Below are 22,098 nucleotides of genomic sequence, written 5' to 3' on the forward strand. Positions count from 1 at the left end.
CGATCTGCCAATAGATGCGGCTAAGTAGTGGAAGTATTGAGGTATTGAAGTATTGTTCTGGCCGCCATAAGCCTGTATGCCGTACGTCAGCATGTGAGAATAATGAGGATTAAATCACTCATTGTAGATCGACTTACTATATAGAACTTCAAGGATATCAAATTTAAAATTGCTACATGACCTTGCTTATGATATTCCAATATCAGTAATTATTACGTTACTCAAAGTATCGTCCAGATCCAGCCTTACGAAGCGAGACGAGGCTATAACTAGCAGGATTAGCCACTATAAGTCCCCACACTTCTCCATACGAAAAAACTGGAAATAAAATTCTACAAAAACGCAGTTGCAGCCGATACAGAAGAATAGTTATACGGAAGTGTTCCCTTTTGAAGAAATTAGCCCGGTTGAAATCTCGTCTGCTCCAAGAACTTCAATACCTCATACCTCAATACAATACTTGAAGTCACGGGAACACATTCCATCCAAACTTTCATCTCCAAACTTCCTCCAAGGTTCTCTTCTTCCATCATTTAAATTTTCCAATAATTTGATCTCTGAGATCAGTGCATCTTGCAAGAATTCTACTGTTACTTTTTTTTGGACTGAGCTTCAACTTCCGTCTTCCCCGCAGCCGAAGAAGTCTGCCGCCTCTCCACTCCCAACTTCAGCTGCATCCGAAACCGTTGCGGCATTTTCCTCATCTCCGCCTATCGTCTATCCCCTTGCTTTCTACCCCTATAAAAATTGATATCACCCTTCAATGTGTCGGATCTCTGCGATTTCCAAGGTTCGCTATACCTCGAGTCGATTGTCCCCCGTTACACCCGTGACTCGACCAGGCACTCTTCCATTCGCCCGGTAATAATCGCGCACGCGCTACTATAAGAACGACAGAATACCAGGCTATATTAGGCGATATAGGCGCACCAAGGGGCTAGACAACCTTCATTTCCGACTTCTTCGCTGAATTCAAGTCAGGTCTAATTGCGCAATACGTGGATCCCGCCAAAACGATTCGGGTCGAATTTGCGCCCATGCTACCGCCATCACGACATTTTAGATTTTGAGATCGAAAACGAGAACGCGCAATTCTTTTGGATATTGGTCCGCAGTAATTATCTTATAATTTGCGACGCGTTATAGGTCGAAATTGAAAAGTACTTTTTCCCCTCGACCTTGCAGGATACATGCCGAAATGATGGACGCCAAGAACGGTTCTCCGGCTTCAGGAGATCTAAGTGGAGGAGATCAAGACTCTGCCGACATCACCGAACATTCGGAGCATTTAGATAATGCCAAGGATAGGATCAATGGCGACGGTGGTAAAGAGAATGGGCGTAAAGCTTCCAATGCCAAGGATCCCTCGCGGCCGCGTCGCAAAAAGGCCCGACGAGCTTGTTTTGCTTGTCAGAGAGCTCATCTAACTTGCGGTATGTATTCTGGTCTGTGTCTACATTGGAAATTGAAACTTCTCTAATACGTGTATTTCATATCTCAGGGGACGAACGGCCTTGTCAGCGCTGCATCAAGCGCGGGTTACAGGATGCATGCCACGATGGTGTGCGCAAGAAGGCCAAGTATCTTCACGATGCCCCAGATGGGGCATTAATGCCCGGCGTTAGTGGGAATTTTTACAATAGTCCTGTACCCAATAATATGCCGGTTCCAAGGAATGGTACCACGGCCAACACCTCACAACAGCAACAACAACAGCAGCAGTCAAACAGGAATTTTTACCCCACATCCCAGACCCAGCCACAATCGCAATCACAACCGCAACCACAAGGGCAACCGCAACCGCAACCACAGCCGGGATCATATAACATGTATCAAGAACCTACCATGAGCCAGAGCCCCTTTGCAACGCAGTCTCCTGTTTCGCCTACCTTTAATTTGAAAACAAACCACAATGGAAGGACCTCCAGCTTTTCTTCCACAGCAAACCAGCAACAGCCCACTCCCAGCACGGCTCTCTCGGGCGAGACTAGTCAGCCACCCAATCCCTTTGCGGGGCCATTTTTCGACCCCAGCGACCCTGCATTGTTTAACTTTGATCTTTCAAGCATGAACTTTGAAAATCGTTACGGAGCTCTTGAATTTGGCATGCTGGGTCACATGGCTACCGGGGCTGGAGATTCACCAGACTCGGGAACGCAGCGAGGATCTATCGGTCATAGTGGGCAGACCCACTTCTCCACACCCGCTGCTGGATTTGGGGAAAGTCCGGGGAATCAACAGCCGTTCATGTTTGGCGATCCATTGCTCAATGAGTGGTCTACAGGGCAGGCTCCTGGCCAGCCGCATGTGAACGTCGGTGGGGTGTATGCTCAGAATGGTTTGTTACATGGACACATGAAAGCAGATGGACCACATGCCTTTGCTATTGAGAGTAATCCTGCCAATTTTAACAGCCCTGGTTCAGCGGCCAGTCCACATGTGACAACATCCGGGTTTGAAGACAACTTCAATGCGGCGGCCAAACCAAATAGTCTTCCCCCGAATGGGCAGCGACATGTAATTACCACACCAAGTCTCAAACAACAGACGTTACAAGTCGGCCACAAGCGACGACACCGGAATCCTTCTTCCATATATGAGAACGTCAAGGAGCCATATGCCTACACAAGTCGGTTCCACAGCCTTACCGCTTACATTCAGCGTCGCTTCTCGCCACAGAAGACTGTGCGAATTGCTAAGGCACTTGCATCTATTCGACCGTCATTCATTGCGACAACCAAGACTCTGAACAGGGACGATCTAATATTCATGGAAAAATGTTTCCAACGGACATTATGGGAATATGAGGATTTCATCAACGCATGTGGCACTCCAACTATTGTCTGTCGCCGCACTGGAGAGATCGCCGCGGTGGGCAAGGAATTTAGCATCCTGACCGGGTGGAAGAAGGATGTGCTCTTAGGTAAGGAGCCGAACCTTAATGTCAATACAGGCGGATCATCCGCACCAGGATCTGGTACGACTTCACGCAGCTTTACTCCCCACATATCAACATTGGAAAATGTAAACAACGGGCGTTTGCAACCAGTGTTCCTCGCTGAGCTCTTCGATGACGATAGTGTGGTTGAGTTCTACGAAGACTTTGCGCGATTGGCGTTTGGAGACTCTCGCGGTAGTGTCATGACGAGGTGCAAGCTACTCAAGTACAAGACTAAGGAGGATATGGAGTCGCAGACCGATGAAAAAAGCAAGTGGAACAGCAACCTTCGAAAAGGCGGAATCGCGGGTGAGGCAGGGATGAATCAGCTTGGATTTAAGGACGGTAAAGTTGAATGCGCGTACTGCTGGACAGTCAAACGAGATGTGTTCGATATCCCAATGCTTATCGTGATGAATGTGAGTGAACATGACCGAATATTTTGCGCTGTGCCTTTGACTAACTCAAACCCATGTCTAGTTCTTACCCTGTATTTGATTCCTTGACTCGTGATCTTGAGACACATCGTCTCTTGTTATCCTTGTTAATGGCTTTTCCGTTGTCTTGTCCATTGCTCTTCTTTCTCATACCCTTGACCAGCATATTCATCCTGGTCTATTTTCCCCTTCACCTTTTTCCTTTTCTCTTTGACTTTAACTTTCCTTGTTTCAGGTACATATTCTTCCTCTTCTGGGACTGTATGATTCCCCATTTATTTACTATCCCTGTCGCGTACATACATGCGGAGTTTTTTTTTTTTTTTTTTTACGTTGGTTTGATTTTTGGGGGCCCCGTTGAAGTTCATGCGGCGCTCAAAAGGAACAAAATTATGACTTGTCTGGGTGGTAATTGATGATATCCATGAGATATAATGCCATTTGATAGTTTGACGTCCACTTTATTATTCATTACCTAGTAAATGGTAGATACCTTGGGGAAATGGGTAAAGAGATTAGTCGAATGCTCCTATCAACCTCTAGGACTTCAATATTGAATAGCTCAAGCCTTGTTTTCTTAGGAATATTTTGGATAACTTAATCCATTCTGTACTAACTTCAGCTCTCATGAAAATCAACTGTTCCATGGCTATGTTATGATAACTTTCAAAGAAGAGAAACACTATAAAACACATATATTCTCTCGAGAATACATATTTACCGCTTTTTAATGCTGACATCGATGTTGCCGATGAACCATGTAGCCACAAAGACAGTAAGCAAACCACCAAAGATGGTGAGCGGTTTGCGCAGAGCATCAATGAAGGAGTGGTCATAGGTCACCTAGTGATTTTGATCAGTATGTTACTAGAGGATATACGAAAAGGGTAAAATAGGAGATAAAACATACCACAATCTGGGCATCGCGCGCCTCGTCCGTCAACTGATTAACCTTCAGGGTTAATGTAGTCCGGCCAATGGTATCCATGTATGTTTTGAAAGTGGAGATACTCTCATCAACGAAGATCTTTGAAGGGAGACCGTTGCCTGAAGCGCCCTCGACAAATTCCCAGCGAAGGTTGTGCGCACCCTCTGGCAGAACAATACGAACAACAACACGCTCGTATTGGATTCCTTCGTTCATCTTGGGACCGTTAAGGAATGGAACCTTGAGAACCCACGAGTCAGTACCAGCGGCTTTGCGCAGGAACTGAGCCAAATCGTTGTTCCAGCCGACGCGGAAGCTATAATTCCAGCCACCGAAGATCGGGTAGCGGGGTTTCAGTTCCAAGTTCGCAGCGGACTTGCCGTTGCCCGGGCGGTAGCGGCTGGTTGAGACGTTGCCAATATCATCGGTGAAGTATGGGTCTACCGAACCGGCAGGCAGAGGATAAATGATCTCACGCAGAGCCGAGCTAGGGGCCTTCTGGTAGTTTGCCATAGTCCACTGGACACGGGAGAATTGGTTAGACAGCTGAGAGCCATTGTTACGCAGCCAGTACCGCTCCTCCGTAGCCAAGTTGCCGCCCCAGTGAGAAACTTCAATGTCGCGCTCGAGAAGGTGGGCTGTAATCACGGGTTTTGTGAATTCATAGCGCACAGTAATCGGGTACTCGGTACCTGGTGCCACCTTGGCCGTGTCGTAAGGACCATACGTGTATGTGGCACCCTTGCGCTCCGGGTCAGCGCCAGATTTGAGGCCGGAGGTTGTGGTGTAATCGGGGACGTTGGTGCTAGGGAGCTTCAACTTGGTCTTTTGCGTGACGGTTTCGTAAACTGATGGCACATAGGCGTTGAACGAGTAGGTAAGGTATTGCTTGTCATTCTGCTCAATGGTAGCGGGACGAGGACTGAGAGATGAGAGGATGGAGTAGGAGACACCCAGGGTGATCTGTGATTTCGGAGCGAGGGGCTCAGGAAGCTCAACGACGAAGAACTTGGGGCCGCTGTTTTTGAGTCGGAAGGATTAGCACTTATTGAAAAACCACCATTGGCATTCATAATTGCAAAATCACCTTGATGATATGATTTCAGCTTTAGAAATCTTCAATCGCCCTTTCTCTGGTGCCTTTTTGTCGCGGACTTCAAAGCCTCCGACATGGCCGAACACTTCTGACGGGAAGGGAATATAGTATGAGCTCTGCGGCTCTTTGTCGATGTTCTCAACGACGAGATTGACAGTCTCCCGAACGTAGCCCTTCTCCAAATTTGTACTCCGAACAAGATTGGTGTTCTTGAAAACCTGTGGAATTTTGTGGTCAGGAGGAAAGCCGTAAGAAGTCACCTCAACCTCAAGATCAGTTGACGCGGAAACCAAACTGGGCACAAGCAGGCCGAGCATGGTGGCGGTGAAGAACCTCATAGTGCCGGAGGATATCACGCCGGAGCTCTGAAAATCTCCAGGTAGTAATTGGGGTGGTCGTCAGGAGGAGGAGCTTGATGATAAGTTGGTCGGACGAAGCTGATGAGGTGTCCCCATTGTATACGCGCGTAGCGGCCACTAGGCACACTCCGCTTTTCTTATCGATAACAGCTTCTCTCCATCTCTACTTGATCTACGTCGTTTGACATTCAATCCGGTCGCCATAATGCTCGCTTTCAGGGCTACAATTCGAAATGTCTACCGGAGAACACATCTGCCTCGGGTTCGCGAATTGCATGGCCTTCATAGCTCTCAAAGCAAATTCCTGAAGGTCTCAGAAGAAGTCCGTGATGCCGTCGCAACAGGCAAACCGGTTGTCGCTCTCGAGACCACCATTTATACCCATGGTAAGCTATTTAGGTACCATTGGATGGATAGCAGAAGTATAGCCTAAGCTTACTGGGACCTAGGGTTTCCATACCCTGAGAATATTGCCCTAGCGACGCTACTGGAGTCTGTCGTCCGAGCCAATGGCGGAGTCCCCGCAACTGTAGGTATACTTGGTGGCGTTGCGCAGGTTGGTATGAGTGCAGACGAGATTGTTGAACTGGCCTCGACAGCAGAAAATAAATCTGCGTTGAAAGTCTCCCGAAGGGACTTAGGATACATCTGTGGCATGGTATTGAACTCCTTCCCTGGAGGCTTAGAATTCGAGTCTAAAATCTTTATAGGGTTTGTCTGGAAAGCCTATCCATGGCGGTACAACGATATCAGGAACGATGATTCTATCGCAGCTTGCTGGTATCAAGATCTTTGGTACTGGTGGACTAGGTAAAGTGTACCAGCATTCTACTTGTAGACCAATTGTTTAACTGGTTCTATAGGTGGAGTTCACCGTGGCGCTGAAAGCTCCATGGATATCTCCGGTAAGTTGCTTTTACCTCAGGAAATTGGACTAGTACTAATGTTACAATGTAGCTGATCTTACGGAGCTTGGGCGGACCCCGGTTACTGTTATTAGTTCTGGATGCAAGAGTTTCTTGGATATTCCCCGTACTCTCGAGTATCTTGAAACCGAGGGTGTCTGTGTGGGTACTTTTGCCGATGGCCGCGAAGGGTTTGTGGATTTCCCAGCTTTCTATACTCGAGATAGCGGTGTTCGCAGTCCACGGGTGATCCAGAATGAGGCCGAGGCAGCTGCAATAATCTGTTAGTAGTCCCCTCGCTCCACCTCCTGTTTTTGAAACTGACAGGGTACCAGATGCGCAAAACCAGCTCCCAGTCTCGTCTGGGATTCACTTCGCCAATCCTGTGCCGCTGGAGTACTCCATCCCCAAAGCTGAGATGGATGTTGTCATTGCCGAGGCAATCCGCCTTGCAGACGTAGAGGGCTTTAAAGGCAGCGACAACACTCCATTTATACTAGCTAAAATCAAGGAGCTCAGCAACGGGAAGAGTGTGATTGCTAATCGTGCCCTGGTAGAGTCCAACGTCAAACTCGCAACTCGCGTTGCCGTGGAGCTTGCCAAACTCGAGGAACTTGACCGAGGAAATGCGTCTCAGTGAGTCTGGATTTCTAGATACAGAAATGTAATGAATATGCTAAGTATGGAGATTATTCTCTGATTAGACACATGCCTTCACTTCCGAGTGCCACTGAACCAGTGAATACCCAACCAATTTCTGAGCCCGTAAGCACTGCTGCACCTCTTCCATTAGCTGAGAAGGCAAATGTCCTAGTTGCCGGATCCCTTGCAATCGATTTGTCCTGTGACTATACACCATTTGAAGCTGAGCGGGCTCAAGTTACACCTGCACTTAACACTTCCAACCCAGCTACCATTGGCCAGAGTCTTGGTGGCGTGGGCCATAACGTAGCCATTGCAGCCAGCTTTGTTGGAAGCAAGGTTATGTTTTGCAGTGTGGTAGCAGATGATCTGAGCGGTCGAGCGGCTCTTGCATCGCTCGAGAAAGAAGGTCTCAGCAGTACAGGAGTACAAGTTCTCCCTTCAACTTCAGGAACGCGCACAGCACAATACATTGCTATAAACGATGCCAAAAAGGACCTCGTTGTCGCCATGGCTGACATGGGGATCGTTGAGCTACCCGAAAATCAGCTCAACTTTGACGAATTCTGGGAACCGCTGCTCGAACGCACAAAACCTCGATGGGTCGTCGTCGATGCAAACTGGCGCCCAGAAGTCCTGCAAAAATGGATCTCCATTGCCAAAAAACACGGAGCTCGCGTAGCATTTGAACCCGTATCTACTGCCAAAGCTAGCCGCCTGTTTGCTCGTAATGGTAGGAGTGCAGATGGAGCAATTGGTCCCGAGCAAACTGTTCCAAATAACGCTATCAGTCTCGCCTGCCCTAATAGCCTCGAGCTAACATCTATGTATAAAGCTGCACGTGAAGCGCTGCTCTTCGACTCCCCTAGTTGGTGGGCCATTATTGATGCCATGGGCTTGTCTCTAACCGGTTCTCGTCAAAATCTGGTGTACCTGACATCTTCCGCGCTTGTCGATGAAGGCTTACCGCAGCAATCTATTCAACTCCTTCCATTTATCCCATGTATCATTACTAAATTGGGCGAGGCTGGTGCTCTCCTCACCCAGCTTTTACAGCCTGGTGACCCGCGTCTAACGGACCCTGATCATGCGCCGTACATCTTGGCTCGCCACTCGCCGGTATCTGTCGCGCCATTCGGTGGCGTTTATATGCGTCTGTTTCCTCCTGCGTCTAAATTGGCGCCAGAGGACGTTGTCAGTGTCAATGGTGCTGGTGATACTCTGCTTGGTGTGTTGGTGGCTGGTCTGGCAAAGGATGACTCGCCCGATTGTATTGAAAAGATTCTATCAGTTGCACAAGAAGCAAGTCGGAGAACCTTGACCAGCCATGGTGGTGTGAGCAAAGAGCTTGTGGGCTTGCGAGATATCCTGGGCTTATAGGAATGATGTGGGGATGAGAAGTATTTATTGCATTAGAGGTACTTCATTTATTCCAAATTAAAAAGCTTTTTCAATATCAATTTCAACTTTTGGATCCAGGGTTATCGATTGACAGTTATTCTTCGAGAGTGAGCCTCAAGTCCTCATTATAGACCTGCTTCTTCCCAAGGTCCATACCAAGGCTCACATGCGTATACTCGATTGAAAACCCGTGGATTTAACTGACTATCACTTTCATTTTCACTTTCACTTTTACTCTCCTGATTATCATCCATTTCCAGCCCATATACGCCCTATATATAGCCATTTCTCGCTTTTCCTCCCTTAATATTTCTTTTCCGTATATATATCTTCCATCTGCAAGGTCAACTAATCGAGACTTTGAATGTCGCTTAAAATTCTCATGGATATCAAGAGGGCCAACCCCTATGCTCGAGGCTGCTACAGGTTATCACTCGCAGCGACCTCACAAAAGAGTTCGAAATGTATCATTGTGCGACTAAATCGTTGTCATCCATTTTCGAGACTCTCAGAGGGCGATTGTTGACAAGGAACGTCTCGATTTATTTCAATACGAAACTTCTTCACACAACATTTTATTTGGAGACAACTAAAACTAAGTAAGAAATGTTCAGCGAACTTTAGTGAACTCATTCCACGCTCCCGTTCACTGCTCTACCCTAGAGAACAACATCATATTCACTGACATTTTCAAGGAATGTTTCTAGAGGATCTGCCACCGCCATGAGATGGGGAATTACTTTCAAAGACTTATACGGAGCCAAGTAGAAGTTTGCAATCGTGAATTTGAAGAACCATCGCGAACATGTATACAATTCACATGCCAATAATCACGGTCCAGGCTCATTACAGTTTTGATATCCGAATGGCTAATCGGGAGGACCGATTTGATATGTGGGAGGCCAGATTAATCCAACCGTGTAAAGATCGGCACGATCGGCAGAGAATGGGTGGAGAAGTAGTCATTGTTCCAGAAGAAGCAATTGCAGAGTTGGAACAGCTATAAGCACTCACTTACTAGCTAGTCTAAGTCAAAGTAATTGGTATAGGTTGAAATAATCTTCTGCCATCTTGTTTTCTTATTCCCTTCTTCCCACCTTCCTTATACTACGGAGTAAATAGTTGTACGACTACTTCTTCCCGAGGTCCATACATGGGTAGGTACCTGGGTATGATGGGGCAAGGCAATGTAAGAGTTTATCAAGACCGCAGTTATAGCTATACCGACTACGACGTCTAAAAGATGTATCTATTCTACTAAAATGCTCGTATATATACACGTGCCTTTCCAAGCTTTCACTTCGAACTAAAAGCTCACCAACCACTTCCGATCCTCGTTGTCCTGTTGTGAGGCTTGTCCATCCTCAACCAAGTACTTTTGATACGCTTTTCTGAGCAGACTCATTCGCGCAACCTCACAATCCAGCCGAATATCCTCGATCAGTGCGTCCAACGAGACATAGTCGAATTCCGGACGGATATAGCCCAAGATCAAAAGCTTGAGCTCTGTACCATAGAAGTCAGGGAGACGGTTGAACTTAGGTTGCGTAACTGCAGTTGGAGAGGGCTGTGTAAGAGGAGGCATGATATGAATTTCCTAGAAAGAAAAATGGACACGTGAGCAGCAGTTCTTGATAATGAGTGGGATATCGAAGTACTTACCACTGATCGAACAGTATTCTTATAGAATGGGTTGTATCCAATACTCAAAACTGCTGGAAGAACGGTCTCTCCTGTTGATTCACCCTCATAGGCAAAGTTCTTAGGGTCTAGTGCTACCACGCCATAGTAGACTCCTGTTGTCAGATCAGGATGCTTCTCGGAAAGATCATCGGCGGGAATGTTGGCTGTGGGGATCCCCAACTGTAAGGATATATGTTAGCTCAGGGTTATGGTACGATAGTGATATTTCCATGGACATACATCCTTGCTTCCACGGCCAAAGCCCTTGATCACCGGGCCAGACAATCGTATCGGGTAGGGAGCCTCCGGGCCTGAGGCCGGACCAGCGACTGGATCGCGGGGAGTATCGGGTCGCATTATTAAAGGCTGTTTAGGCGCCTGCAAGTTCGATCGCAAGTGGTAATCCAAGAGAGTAGAGGGACTGTGTGGGTTCCTCTGAGGATGGGTGGGAGGGCGTTGGTGCGACTGAGGAGGCTTTATCGGAGAAAACTCAAATATTGATAATCAACGAGACCTGCACCAAACTCGGAGCGAAAAGACGGATACAAGGGTTGTAGATGTTTCTGCACTTAGAGAGACGAGGAGGCGGGTATGGCGGGGCTATCGATAAGCATTGGTCTTATCTTCACATCAGAATTATTCCTCTATGGTGTGATATTTCCCTCGACTTAATCATTGTCTGTTAGGGTGATGCAATTAATAATGCCTCCGTAGCTCTATCTCAAGTCTGATAAGGGCTTGAAGCTCGCGTGAATGAGCTGTCAGTTACATTTCAAGGACTATCACTCGCAAATCTACTAATATGCTGCTCTGGGATGTCTGTTCTTGTCCATCTCAGAAACAGAGAGTCCCACCATGGCATTGACGACATTCAAGAGTAAAGTCCTGAAGCTCATGACTAGTCTGAACATACACATCCGGACTCAGCCAATTATACGCTTCACCTTTATCAAGTTTATGGTATCAATTCTACCTAGGTAGTAGGGTTCAGTCAGAGGCAGCTCAACGGACCTCTGGAGACCTGTATAAGCCATACTCTGGCAGCTTTAGGACAACTTGAACATTGAAAAGCAGTAGTCAAGTCTCAAGACGGCCAGGCCAAGCAACGGCATCGGAGATGAGATCTTTCCGGCAGCGGCCCGAGCCGAGTAATCGGATTAAAAGTCGATAAGTATTTTGGACAACGAACAGTTTCGCCAAATATTGTGCTCAACAATACTCACGGACCTAGCCAGCACCTAGAGATGGCCAGTTTCTCAGCTCATGATACCATTGGAGGTGCTTTGGGCTGGGCAGTTCACCGGCAGATCAATCATCCTGGAGTTTTTGATATGCAGATGTATGTGATCAGTATAGCTCTCTACTAGGGTATGCAAGTGAAGGCTGGCTAAAAGGTGAGATTTTGAACAGGAAAAATTAGGAAACATTACCTGGACAAAGGAGTATTCATACCTCGGGTGCCTGCCCAGATGTACGTACAGATCTTATCTCTTCAATTTTGAACATGACGACACCCCATGAATTACTCCTCACTATACTTGAATATTATTGCCCCTTCAAGGCTTCCGAACTATAGAATCTTCCCTACCCCATATCTTTCCTGCTCATCCTCTTTCTTCTTCGTTAACCTCCTATGCATGAATGGAGCAGGCACTTCTAGATTCAACCAAAATCCTCTTTTAGATTGATTTCACTCTCTATTTTCTAAGGAGAAACGGATGATTTTCATCTTCCTAGGGGGATCATTATCTAAGCCCAGACTTTAATTGACTCCAGCAGTTGATATTCTACATCTTCAGTTGGCTTTTCCAGATTTAGAATAGATATTGAATATATGAATTCCAAAACTGACTCAGGACTTCCACCTACTAGATTGCACAGATATGAGCATATTACTTATCATGGCAGAAATGATCGCCATGTAGACTAAAGCAAAAATAGTCTTCAGCTGCATTAAGTCTCACATGGAGCCCTTTTGCTCCACCGATCTTACTCTGTGCCTCGTAAGCGATATAGCTACATCTTCCCCCCTTTTCTTTCCCACTTTCTTTCCTCTTCCTTTCTTTCTTCATCATGCTTAGTGCCAGGGGTTTTGATAGAGTCTAAGCCAGACCCTGTTTTTCCTAATATCTCCATATCTGTATTAGTGAAGAATATTCTGAGATTCATCCACGTCCGATGGAAGCTATCATATTTTATCACTCTTATACTTTTTCATTGCTTGATAGCCCATGTTCCCTTGCTGGCTGCAGATAGAGAAGAAAGAGTGCTGCAAATATGAGATTTATAGATTTATCACGACATCAATGGCTTTCTTTTTATGCAAAAGGTTTATTCCAGAGCTCTTGGTATTCTTTTTGTATTCGCAACTCTTAAACTTCACCTTAGCATAATCCGATTGTAATTGTTGAGAATTGAATCTTGGATTAGTTGCATGTTATTCCCATTACGATATCATGTGGGTATATATACGTATCAGATTCAAATGTCGGCAATGAAGAACTCTCCATGGATTATGGGATACCTGCTGATTTCTTCCAAGATAAACGTGAACCCGAAGTAATTAAAAATTCCCATCCATGTAACCAGCACCAGGAACCACCTAGTCACCATTTATTATGCTATTTCGAATGCCAGAACTCCAGGCGCCTTGCAAGGAAAAGAAGTGAATAGAAAAATTAAAGAACTCGATGGGAATCAATTTTGTCCATCTTCGAATTTGCGCTTGACACCATTTCCATTCATGGATTGTGGCATACCACGCGCCTTGCGCTTGCGCTCTTCCTCTTCAGCAGCCATTTGAGCCTGACGCTTCTTCCAGGCGTTTTTGATGACGGGAGCAAGACGAATGAGGTCCTCCTCTGTAACCCGATCCTCGATACTTTCGAGAACCTTCTCGACTGTAGTGATATAATTTGCGTCAACTTTATCGTCGCGCAGGCGGTGGAAGCGCCACCGATTGTGCTCATCCTGATAGCACTCAACGATGGAATCGTCAAGTGGAACTTTTAGAGCCTTCATATCCTCCCATTCGGCCGGGGTGACGTACATCTCGCCCCAATCACGGTACTTGTTATCATTGATTGCAACGAACAGGTGGAAGATGGGCATGGCTTCGTAATCGACGAAAGGCTCTGAAACGCCCTCAGCCTCGTCATCGGAGTCAGGCTCTAAAACCGGGAACTCGAGACGCATGCGAAAATCAACGGTGTTCTCGGACGGAGGCTTCCATTTGAGGATATGTTCGTCTGTTCCGTTGCGGTAGGGTGTGCTGCGGCAGGTGAAAATCAAGCCGTCATTGCCATGAATACACTTGACTTTGGGGATGATATCGCGGAACATCATCTCAATGCCGTAACTGAACTGGGTGGACTTGTCTTCGACAGCGAAAGCACGGTGCTGCTTCTCTTCGGGGAATTTCCGGTACATGGCGTTGTATGGCTTCAAAACCTTCTCTTTAAAGTATGCGAGTCTCTTATCAAGAGTGCGATGCATAAGACTTTGACCATCTAGTACTAGGCAGTCGAAAACCAAGTACTTCAGCTGTTGGGTCCCATCCTCAAAAGTATCATTGACCAACTCCCCATCCACCAAGGTGTCAACGTGGTACGACTGAAAAGTATCGTCGCCCGGAAGAGGAAAATGCAGGTGCGGTACGTAGCGATAGTCATTCTTGCGATCAATAAGGTAGTGGATTTCAGGCATGTCGGAGTCTGGATCACCTCGCGCAAAGTACATTAGACATCGGATACCGTCTGTCTTCTCGCAAACGTAATAATCTCGTTGTTGAAGCTCTGTAAGATGTTTCCGGGAAAAGCTGACTGGCTGTGCACCAGGGAAATTGAGATTAGTGCGCCCGAGGAGCTTAGCGACTTCGTGACGGAATTGGTCTGCTAGCTCGGGCCCAGCTTTGATGCCCAGCGAGTCGAGATCAGGCACAGAATTGCTCATGTTGAAGTGCTGTTGTATGCCGTATAGGTTCAAGGAGTTTGGAGCTCGGAGCTCTGAGCTACTTCGTTGGTGGGCTGGAGAAGGTTGCGAGGGGAAGATGCCAGTTGAAGGTGTTCGCGAGGGGCGACACGCCCATAAAATGAGGTTGTCAGTTGCAAGCAGCTGTCCACGCTGAACCAAAATAGCAATTGGGCTCAAGAGAGCTTTAAATTCTGACGCGCATGGGATCTGAGGAAGACAATGAACAATTAGCGGGTACCAATGATCGTCGCCTAAGGCATCGAATAACGTAAGCATTTGGTGCTGCAATTATTTAGTATTAATACTCCGTACCAAATACTTGAATCTTGAAGTAGTTATTCTGAGTTACCTATCAACTGGAAAATTATCCATATAAGCCTCAAACAAAGAGAAAGTATTTCATTCAAGCTACTTTCTGTGCGAAATTTATTACGCCAGCTGCCGGGGTATCAAAGTTCATCGCCAAATTAAAGGAATAAGAGTCGTTAGATCGTGAGATCATTAAAAATATAAAGCCACTCAACCAGTAGCAGCAGGGACCTTTCGTGCGCCCTGTACTGAAGTTCGCTTTGCTCCATCCATGCCAACATTGACAATGGAAGCATCCACGGGTTCAGTAGAGGGGAGCATAGGCGACGACGTAGCCACATCCTCAAAGGACGAAAAAAGGCCACCGAACAGAGGTTGGTTGTCATCCGGAGCACCAAAAAGGCCACCACCACGTCCTCCAATAGCATGAAGCATCTGCTCCTTAATACGGACATATCGATACTTGGTTCGCGTGCTGATAAGAGTATGTTCGACTATGGGTTTCGGATTAGAGCGGACAATAGCGGCCATGACTGAGTCTCTTTCCTCGTCAGAGTCAACGGGTCCATTTGTGTCAATCTCGTCTTGCAATGGAGCATTTGCATCGATAGCGGCCTCTGTTGGGAATCCTTGTTAGCCATCTATAATTTCACAGGAACTTTCCACACGATACCCCCCTCTGTAGGGGGTATCTCGATCTCATTTTGGGATAGGTCATTTGACATACTTTGCTGTCGTGCTTGATTCTTCTTCTGATACTGCTGAAGCAGCATGTCGTAGGGCAAAGAGCGGCCGGGGACAGCACGCTTGGCGCCCATGGAATGACTCTTGCAAGTCAGAGAGCGCGCGCACCGAGCACCGTTAGCCAAAGTAACACCACACTGCTTCTCTACGTCAACGGGACCCTTTGGTTTAGCAGACTTGGTCTTGGGTTCGTCCTTCTTCTTTTTCTTCTTAGGCTCCTTGTCGTCGTCATCGGCCTTGCGCTTCTTTCCCTTCCTAGTGGGGTCATCGGGGTCGACGGCGCTCTTCTTCGCGCTCTTCTGACCTTTCACGGTCTCATCGCCCACGTTGTCTGCCTTGTCACGGAAATCTTCTTCGTCCTTGTCACCTGTCTTTGCGCGATTGGCTGCATCGCGGATCTCTTTCTTCTTGCGCGCCTTCTCCTGCTTTGCCTTCAAGCAGCCGCGGATATGGTCGAGGGAGATCTGTTTCAGGGTAGGACGCTTGCAGTGCTTGCAGATGATAGTTTCGAGAAGGTCATCTTCGCGAGGACGACCGGTTGGGAACAACCGAGCAAGTTTGTCGCTCACTTTCGGAAGGGGCGAGGCGGTGGGTGAGGTATCGAAAGGAGCATCTTTTGTGTCTAAAAGTAAAATTAGTCTTGGATTCTAGACATTACACACCAAGTGTGATGCAAAACATACCGTCTGTTTTTTTCTTAGCTTTCGAGGTTTTTTTAACCTTCATCTTTCCCGGCTTGGTGTCTTTCTCGCTAAACTTGTAACCAGATGCATTCACCAGGGATCCTGAAGCTGTGAATCAGCAGTGTTAGCTCATGTTCGCATATCTGCAAGTCGGCGACATTGGCTGCTTGATTTTGACATGGAATTTTCCCTAGCAAATGAGCGCAGCCAGTGCCTCTAGCTCTTTTGGCAAAGAGTAACCCATCTCGTCGCAACATAGGCTTGAAAGACGCGCTTTCAACTTGATCAAGTGACACTTACCTCGATAAGAATCCCCGTTTGTCGCCATTGTGGGATTGCTGGGGAGCCAAGTCTAGACGATTCAGCTCCGTGGATATTCTTAAAGGTTGATTAATAATGGTTGAAAGAAGGTGTGTGGAAGGACTCGCGTTTTAGTCTGTGGTTCAAGACCCCCGGGTTGGGCTCCGCAATAGGACGAATACTAGTCACGTGTATTCGAGATTAAGTGGATCTAGTTATCCTATCACGTGATGTGTTTGAAGTATGAATTTAGAAGTCTAGATGAAATGTGTTTTTGATACCTGAGCTGATTGAGTGTTTTACAAAGTACTCCCGTAGAATAAAGAGTAGCAGATATCGCGTAAATTAGGACATGATATTATACAAAGTCGTATGAGTGCTTTAATTGCCATGTCGAACGAAACAGAGACTGCTATTAGTCCCTCCAAAACCGAAGCTATTCGTCAAAGCAACGTTGACCTGATGAGATTGGGCATATTTTGGAATATAGTTGCAATCAAATCCATCTCCTAGGCGATCCAAATTGAGAGTAGGCGGCATGACATTCTAACAGAGTTAGCATCCGAAGGCATTATTCATCCAAATCAATATCAAACTTACATCTTGAATGGCAAGAACACTAAACACTGCTTCCAAAGCACCAGCACCTCCAAGAAGATGCCCCACGGCACCTTTGGTACTACTGACATTGACGTCAGCAGGTTTTTCTTTGCCCTCTGGACCAAGAAGAAGGGACTTGATAGCAGCATTTTCAGCAGCATCACCAACGACAGTTGATGTAGCATGCGCATTAACATAATCAATAGCCGAAGGAGGGATCTGAGCTTGCTTTAGAGCCCTTTTCATAGCTAGGAAAGCACCCTGGCCATTCTCCTTGGGTGCTGTTATATGGTGAGCATCGCCAGAGCAGCCATAGCCCTTGAGCTCAGCATAGATATGAGCACCTCTAGAGCGTGCGTGTTCAAGTTCCTGGAACTTGTTAATCATAGATTATGGAGCTGGTGATGCAAAGACGTACCTCGAGAACCAGTACAGCTGCACCTTCTCCAACGACGAAACCGCGGCGGTCAGCATCGAATGGTCGAGATGCATTTTTTGGATCGTCGTTGTAGTCGGTAGCTAAACTTCGGGCTCGAGAAAAGCCCCCGATTGCTAGGGGATGGATACAGGACTCGGCGCCACCGGCGACCATCACATTAGCATCGCCACAGGCAATAAACCGTGCTGCATCTCCGATTGAATGGGCACCTGTAGTGCAAGCAGTCGTCGCGGCATGGTTCGGACCCTGATATTAAATCAGCGGGGGATGCAATAACTAGCGGTAAAAGACACAGGCCTTACCATCAATCCATACTTGATGGAGATATGACCAGCTCCAAGGTTGATGAGAAGTTTCGGTACGAAGAGAGGATTAACCTTTTTATAGCCCTGCTCTAGCTGGTCAATTGAATTCATGAGAAGTAAAAAAGATGAAGACTCACGCCTTTCTCATATGCGACCACCGTGTTATAGATTTCTTCAAAGTTGCCAATGCCAGAGCCAAGACAAATTCCCTGGTGATGATCAGCGACTCATAAAACTCATTGTACCTAAGTAGTCACTCAATTCATACCGTGGCTTCTTTCTGCTCGAATGAAGTCGGCTTCCATCCAGCATCTTCCAAGGCCTGTTCCGTAGCAGCCATGGCATACTGAGCAAACAGGGCCATCTTGCGCTCTTCCTAAAAAATATATTAGTACATAGGTATACACAATACAATAGTACATCATATTTCAAAGTGAAAAAAAAACATTACTCACACCACGATTCAACCATTCAGAAGCCGCCCATCCACCATCTTCAGGAGAGGACTGTGTAGGAACAACGGCAGCAATCTGACACGGCTGCTCTGCAAAGCGTGCATCACGATGATTCACATTGATAATACCACAATGGCCATCGAGCAACCGTTTCCAGGTTCGCCGAACGCCTGCGACAAATTAGCAATAGTCCCGCACACACTGCAAGTGGCCTGTTTTCTATCTGCATAGAAAGTATAGAAGGAACCCGAGGTGTCAAGACCTTTCTCTTCCGGAGAAAGTGGAGATCAAGAACTCACGCCAACGTTTTCTTGGAGCTTCGAGCTTATGACAGATCGAGCATTCTCAAATTCGGATATGCATAAATAAAGGGTTACTCACCAACACCTAACGGAGTTACCGCCCCTAAACCCGTCACAACAACGCGACGCATAGCATTGGAGGGAAAAGAACGAGTAGAAGGCTGTCCAGTAATCAGAACGAGGATAAGGTAAAGCGGGTGTTAAGCCGAGAAGGGAAAGTCTGCACGATCCAGCGATCCACGATAAGGTGGCGGGGCCCGTATCTGCTCGTCTTTCCTTCTATAGAAAAGGCCGATTTTCATGGAAATATAAAGCCCTCTATTGAGTCGGGGTTTTCCTCCAACTATTGTTTTGCTTTCCTTGACCTCTTCTGTATTTGGTCATGTCTCTCTTTAAGTCCCTAGTGAGTGTATTGGCGTTGGCCGGTACTGCCGTGTCTTGCGCCCACCATGGAGATGCCGAGGTTGTGCCGGAGCATGAGCGTGAGGAATTGCTGAAGAAATGGGATCAGGAAGTATGTATTTGACTCTAAAGAACAATCGGAAACAAAAGAGAGAGAGAAAAATAGCTTTCTAATTACAATTCTAGTGGTCTTTCTCCGGCATTGCTAGCTTCGCCCACTTGAAGCCTGTCAAGTGTCTGGTCGAACCTTCCGAGCACTACGACATCGCAGTGATTGGCGCTCCTTTTGATACAGCCGTCAGCTACAGACCAGGAGCCCGATTCGGCCCTCGCGCTATCCGCGCCGCCAGCGCACGCCAAATGGCTGGTACCAGCTACAACACGCGCGCAGGAATCAACCCGTACCAGTCATGGGCGAAGATCACCGACTGCGGCGACATCCCCATCACACCTTTCGACAATGGACTCGCAGAGCGACAGATGTACGAAGCATTCCTGGAGCTGGGATCGCGTAAGCCAGTACACCAAGAGCCCAATGGCAAGAACAACATTGGATCGGGACACCCGAAGCTCGTGACTCTGGGTGGGGACCACAGTATTGCGCTGCCGGCGCTGCGGGCACTCTACCAAATCTACCAGAAGCCCATTACCGTGCTGCACTTCGACGCGCACCTGGATACTTGGAATCCAGTTCGCTACTCGGCGTACTGGCAGTCTGAGCAGACGCAATTCAACCACGGCAGTTTCTTCCACAAGGCTAGTCGGGAGGGACTGATCTGCAATTTGACCTCTGCGCATGCCGGTCTGCGAACTCGTCTTACGGGTGTTGATGCTGGTGATTACACCAACCCTGGACCGGAGCAGGGCTTTATCCGCATCCATGCGGATGATATCGATGAGCTTGGTCCTATGGGTGTCGTTGAGACGATCATCCAGCGCATCGGTCTCGATCCCGAACAGCCCGTGTATCTGTCTGTTGATATTGATGTTTTGGACCCTTCCACTGCTCCTGGAACTGGTACCCCTGAGCCTGGTGGTTGGACAACGCGCGAGTTCATCCGTATTCTGCGTGGGTTGGAGAAGTTGAATCTTGTTGGTGCTGACATTGTTGAAGTTTCCCCTGCTTATGATAACAAGGGTGAGACTACTGCTCTTGCTGCCGCACAGGTTGCCTTTGAGATTATTACCAGCATGGTCAAGTCTGGTGCTGATGAGGATCTGGGTGGTTGGTATGGATGGAAGGATGCGGTTGAGGGTGAAGCGAACGTCGAGGAGGTCTCCAAGGATGAACTGTAAGTTAGTACATATATTTATATGAGAACATGATCTGTAGCATGAAAATGAAGAATGGGTGATGTCAACAGTCAAACAAGTGTAATTACTTAGGTAGGTGGGCGTAAGCATAAGAGGTAGCTGTCTGGTTGATAGTCAGGTGATTTGATATTCGACCTATAGACTCGGCTGACTACATTTCAACAACACCACTGAATCATAACTTGTTGGATTTATCACTGATAATCCACGAAAGTGCACAAATCTCAGAAATAGAAGGCCATAACTGCACTAATTGCAGAGCTGTGAAGCTCAATTTGTTATTTCCGAGGTACAGGGGAAAGCAGGGAAACAAGAACAAATGGATCAATATCCAAAAGCACGTCCTGTCCAACGCCGAGGGAGACGATGAGGGGGAAAGCAGCACAGGGAAATAAATATCTGGAGCTGGAAACGACGGAGGTCGCTGTTCGCTGTAGAGAGAGATAGAGAGGTAGAGTGTGTAAAAAGGGGAAGTGCAGAGGAATTATCAGGTCGCCAGGAATAATAAAAAAGGCGGGAAACAGTCCAAGGAAGATTTGCAGGGATTATCGATATGAGCACATCTAAATCAGAAGATGTTGTGATCGAACGGGCTTCACACGATAAATGCAAGCTCATTAAAGTAGACCTAACTGGAAATCCCATCCAGCTTACCCAGTTCCCGTACTTTGCCGCCCAGAGAAGGGGAAAAAAAAGATCAAAAGCAGGTTCATTCCATCGTATCTGTTAAGTCAAGGGCGGTTAACGAACCACCTTGAAAAATAACATTACCGGGTAAATCAACCGGTGAAAAGTATCCATGGCGGATTGTTCACAGAAGGCGACATCCGCGGGACTTCTTCTTCGGGGCTGGCTCTAGAGCAGCCACGATAGCCTATGGGTGGTGAATTAGCGGGAGAGTGGATATAGGGGGCAAATAGTCAGTTGAATCATACCTCATCGAACACATCCTTTAGCTTGTACTGTGTAAGCGCAGAACACTCCACGTACTTGACAGCACCAAGCTCCTTTGCCATACGGTCACCATCCTCCTTCCGGATGGGCTGCATCTTCTGACGAGCCAGCTTCTCACGGACATTTGCTTCATCACGCAAATCGGTCTGGGTGCCAACAATGAGGCAGGGGACACCGGGGCAGTGGTGGTGGACCTCGGGGAACCACTTCTCGCGAACGTTCTCGAAGGAGGCGGGGGAGGTCACGGAGAAGCAAACGAGAAAGACATCGGTCTGAGGGTATGAAAGCGGTCGCAGACGATCGTAATCCTCCTGACCAGCAGTGTCAAATAGTCCAAGTGTGTAGGGCTCATCGCCGATCCTGTAAGTCGAGAGAAAAAAAGAGAAGTTAGTAAATGAGCTTCTATCCGTCCCTTATAGGCTATCGGGGGGAAGTTTGAAAGAGGCGACTTACATCACAGTCACGGCATAGTTGTCGAAAACCGTAGGGACATATTCACTAGGGAATTTGTTGGTAGTGTAGGAAATGAGCAGACAGGTTTTACCCACTGCTCCATCCCCCACTACAACACACCTGGGAAAAAGATTGGGGTTAGCAAAAGGAGGAGCGGGGGCGGGCGCTTCGGGAAGGGGAGAGAGAAATCATGTACTTGATAGTAGCTACAACCATGATGGTTAGAAACAGGAGTTCAAACCGAGATTGAAGATGAAGAGTGGTGGATGCGGGAAGGTGAGAAGATGAGAGTGGAAGAAGAGGTTGTTGGTGGGAGACGAAAAGGGAGGAAGCTGTGGTCTGGATTGAATGGGGCAACCCGCAAAGAATAGAGAGTCTAGACAATGTTAAATCCTGACACACAACCTGATACCAACTATTATCTATTGATAAATATTCCAACTGATCTCTAATTACTAAATAATATATTATATATTA

General features: G+C 47.2%; 9 protein-coding genes across 9 annotated transcripts; 3 read left to right on the forward strand and 6 right to left on the reverse strand.

Annotated features, from left to right (window-relative positions):
• Positions 1-1,198: 1,198 nt before the first annotated feature.
• Positions 1,199-3,436, forward strand: N7495_006171 (Zn(II)2Cys6 transcription factor domain-containing protein; the record flags this gene model as incomplete). The annotated part of the gene is made up of 3 exons (XM_057208822.1): positions 1,199-1,433; positions 1,502-3,357; positions 3,419-3,436. The coding sequence occupies 3 exons, from the start codon at positions 1,199-1,201 to the stop codon at positions 3,434-3,436; spliced, it is 2,109 nt and encodes a 702-aa protein (XP_057062596.1).
• A 656-nt stretch (positions 3,437-4,092) lies between these two features.
• On the reverse strand, positions 4,093-5,737 carry N7495_006172 (dolichyl-diphosphooligosaccharide--protein glycotransferase subunit OST1; the record flags this gene model as incomplete). Its single annotated transcript, XM_057208823.1, has 3 exons — positions 4,093-4,218; positions 4,286-5,321; positions 5,391-5,737. The coding sequence occupies 3 exons, from the start codon at positions 5,735-5,737 to the stop codon at positions 4,093-4,095; spliced, it is 1,509 nt and encodes a 502-aa protein (XP_057062597.1).
• A 226-nt stretch (positions 5,738-5,963) lies between these two features.
• Positions 5,964-8,685, forward strand: N7495_006173 (pseudouridine-5'-phosphate glycosidase/carbohydrate kinase family protein; the record flags this gene model as incomplete). The annotated part of the gene is made up of 7 exons (XM_057208824.1): positions 5,964-6,144; positions 6,208-6,416; positions 6,469-6,568; positions 6,622-6,663; positions 6,716-6,946; positions 6,999-7,299; positions 7,368-8,685. 7 exons carry the CDS (start codon positions 5,964-5,966, stop codon positions 8,683-8,685), a joined length of 2,382 nt encoding a protein of 793 aa, XP_057062598.1.
• Positions 8,686-10,012: 1,327 nt separating this feature from the next.
• Positions 10,013-10,746, reverse strand: fmn1 (riboflavin kinase; the record flags this gene model as incomplete). Its single annotated transcript, XM_057208825.1, has 3 exons — positions 10,013-10,303; positions 10,369-10,569; positions 10,630-10,746. The coding sequence occupies 3 exons, from the start codon at positions 10,744-10,746 to the stop codon at positions 10,013-10,015; spliced, it is 609 nt and encodes a 202-aa protein (XP_057062599.1).
• A 2,340-nt stretch (positions 10,747-13,086) lies between these two features.
• N7495_006175 (mRNA guanylyltransferase) lies at positions 13,087-14,637 on the reverse strand (the record flags this gene model as incomplete). Its single annotated transcript, XM_057208826.1, has 1 exon — positions 13,087-14,637. One exon carries the CDS (start codon positions 14,635-14,637, stop codon positions 13,087-13,089), a length of 1,551 nt encoding a protein of 516 aa, XP_057062600.1.
• A 243-nt stretch (positions 14,638-14,880) lies between these two features.
• Positions 14,881-16,425, reverse strand: N7495_006176 (deubiquitination module subunit SGF73; the record flags this gene model as incomplete). Its single annotated transcript, XM_057208827.1, has 4 exons — positions 14,881-15,287; positions 15,344-16,036; positions 16,098-16,205; positions 16,398-16,425. The coding sequence occupies 4 exons, from the start codon at positions 16,423-16,425 to the stop codon at positions 14,881-14,883; spliced, it is 1,236 nt and encodes a 411-aa protein (XP_057062601.1).
• Positions 16,426-16,778: 353 nt separating this feature from the next.
• On the reverse strand, positions 16,779-18,629 carry N7495_006177 (putative beta-ketoacyl synthase (Cem1); the record flags this gene model as incomplete). The annotated part of the gene is made up of 8 exons (XM_057208828.1): positions 16,779-16,943; positions 16,998-17,366; positions 17,416-17,682; positions 17,739-17,834; positions 17,879-17,950; positions 18,010-18,117; positions 18,197-18,366; positions 18,578-18,629. The coding sequence occupies 8 exons, from the start codon at positions 18,627-18,629 to the stop codon at positions 16,779-16,781; spliced, it is 1,299 nt and encodes a 432-aa protein (XP_057062602.1).
• A 251-nt stretch (positions 18,630-18,880) lies between these two features.
• Positions 18,881-20,196, forward strand: N7495_006178 (agmatinase; the record flags this gene model as incomplete). The annotated part of the gene is made up of 2 exons (XM_057208829.1): positions 18,881-19,012; positions 19,087-20,196. The coding sequence occupies 2 exons, from the start codon at positions 18,881-18,883 to the stop codon at positions 20,194-20,196; spliced, it is 1,242 nt and encodes a 413-aa protein (XP_057062603.1).
• An 829-nt stretch (positions 20,197-21,025) lies between these two features.
• On the reverse strand, positions 21,026-21,837 carry cdc42 (Rho family GTPase CDC42; the record flags this gene model as incomplete). The annotated part of the gene is made up of 4 exons (XM_057208830.1): positions 21,026-21,088; positions 21,150-21,528; positions 21,622-21,741; positions 21,818-21,837. 4 exons carry the CDS (start codon positions 21,835-21,837, stop codon positions 21,026-21,028), a joined length of 582 nt encoding a protein of 193 aa, XP_057062604.1.
• Between the last annotated feature and the right edge of the window lie 261 nt (positions 21,838-22,098).

The sequence above is a fragment of the Penicillium taxi genome (genome assembly GCF_028828555.1).
Source record: "Penicillium taxi strain IBT 34144 chromosome Unknown utg000004l_segment0_segment0, whole genome shotgun sequence".
Lineage (NCBI taxonomy): Eukaryota > Fungi > Ascomycota > Eurotiomycetes > Eurotiales > Aspergillaceae > Penicillium > Penicillium taxi.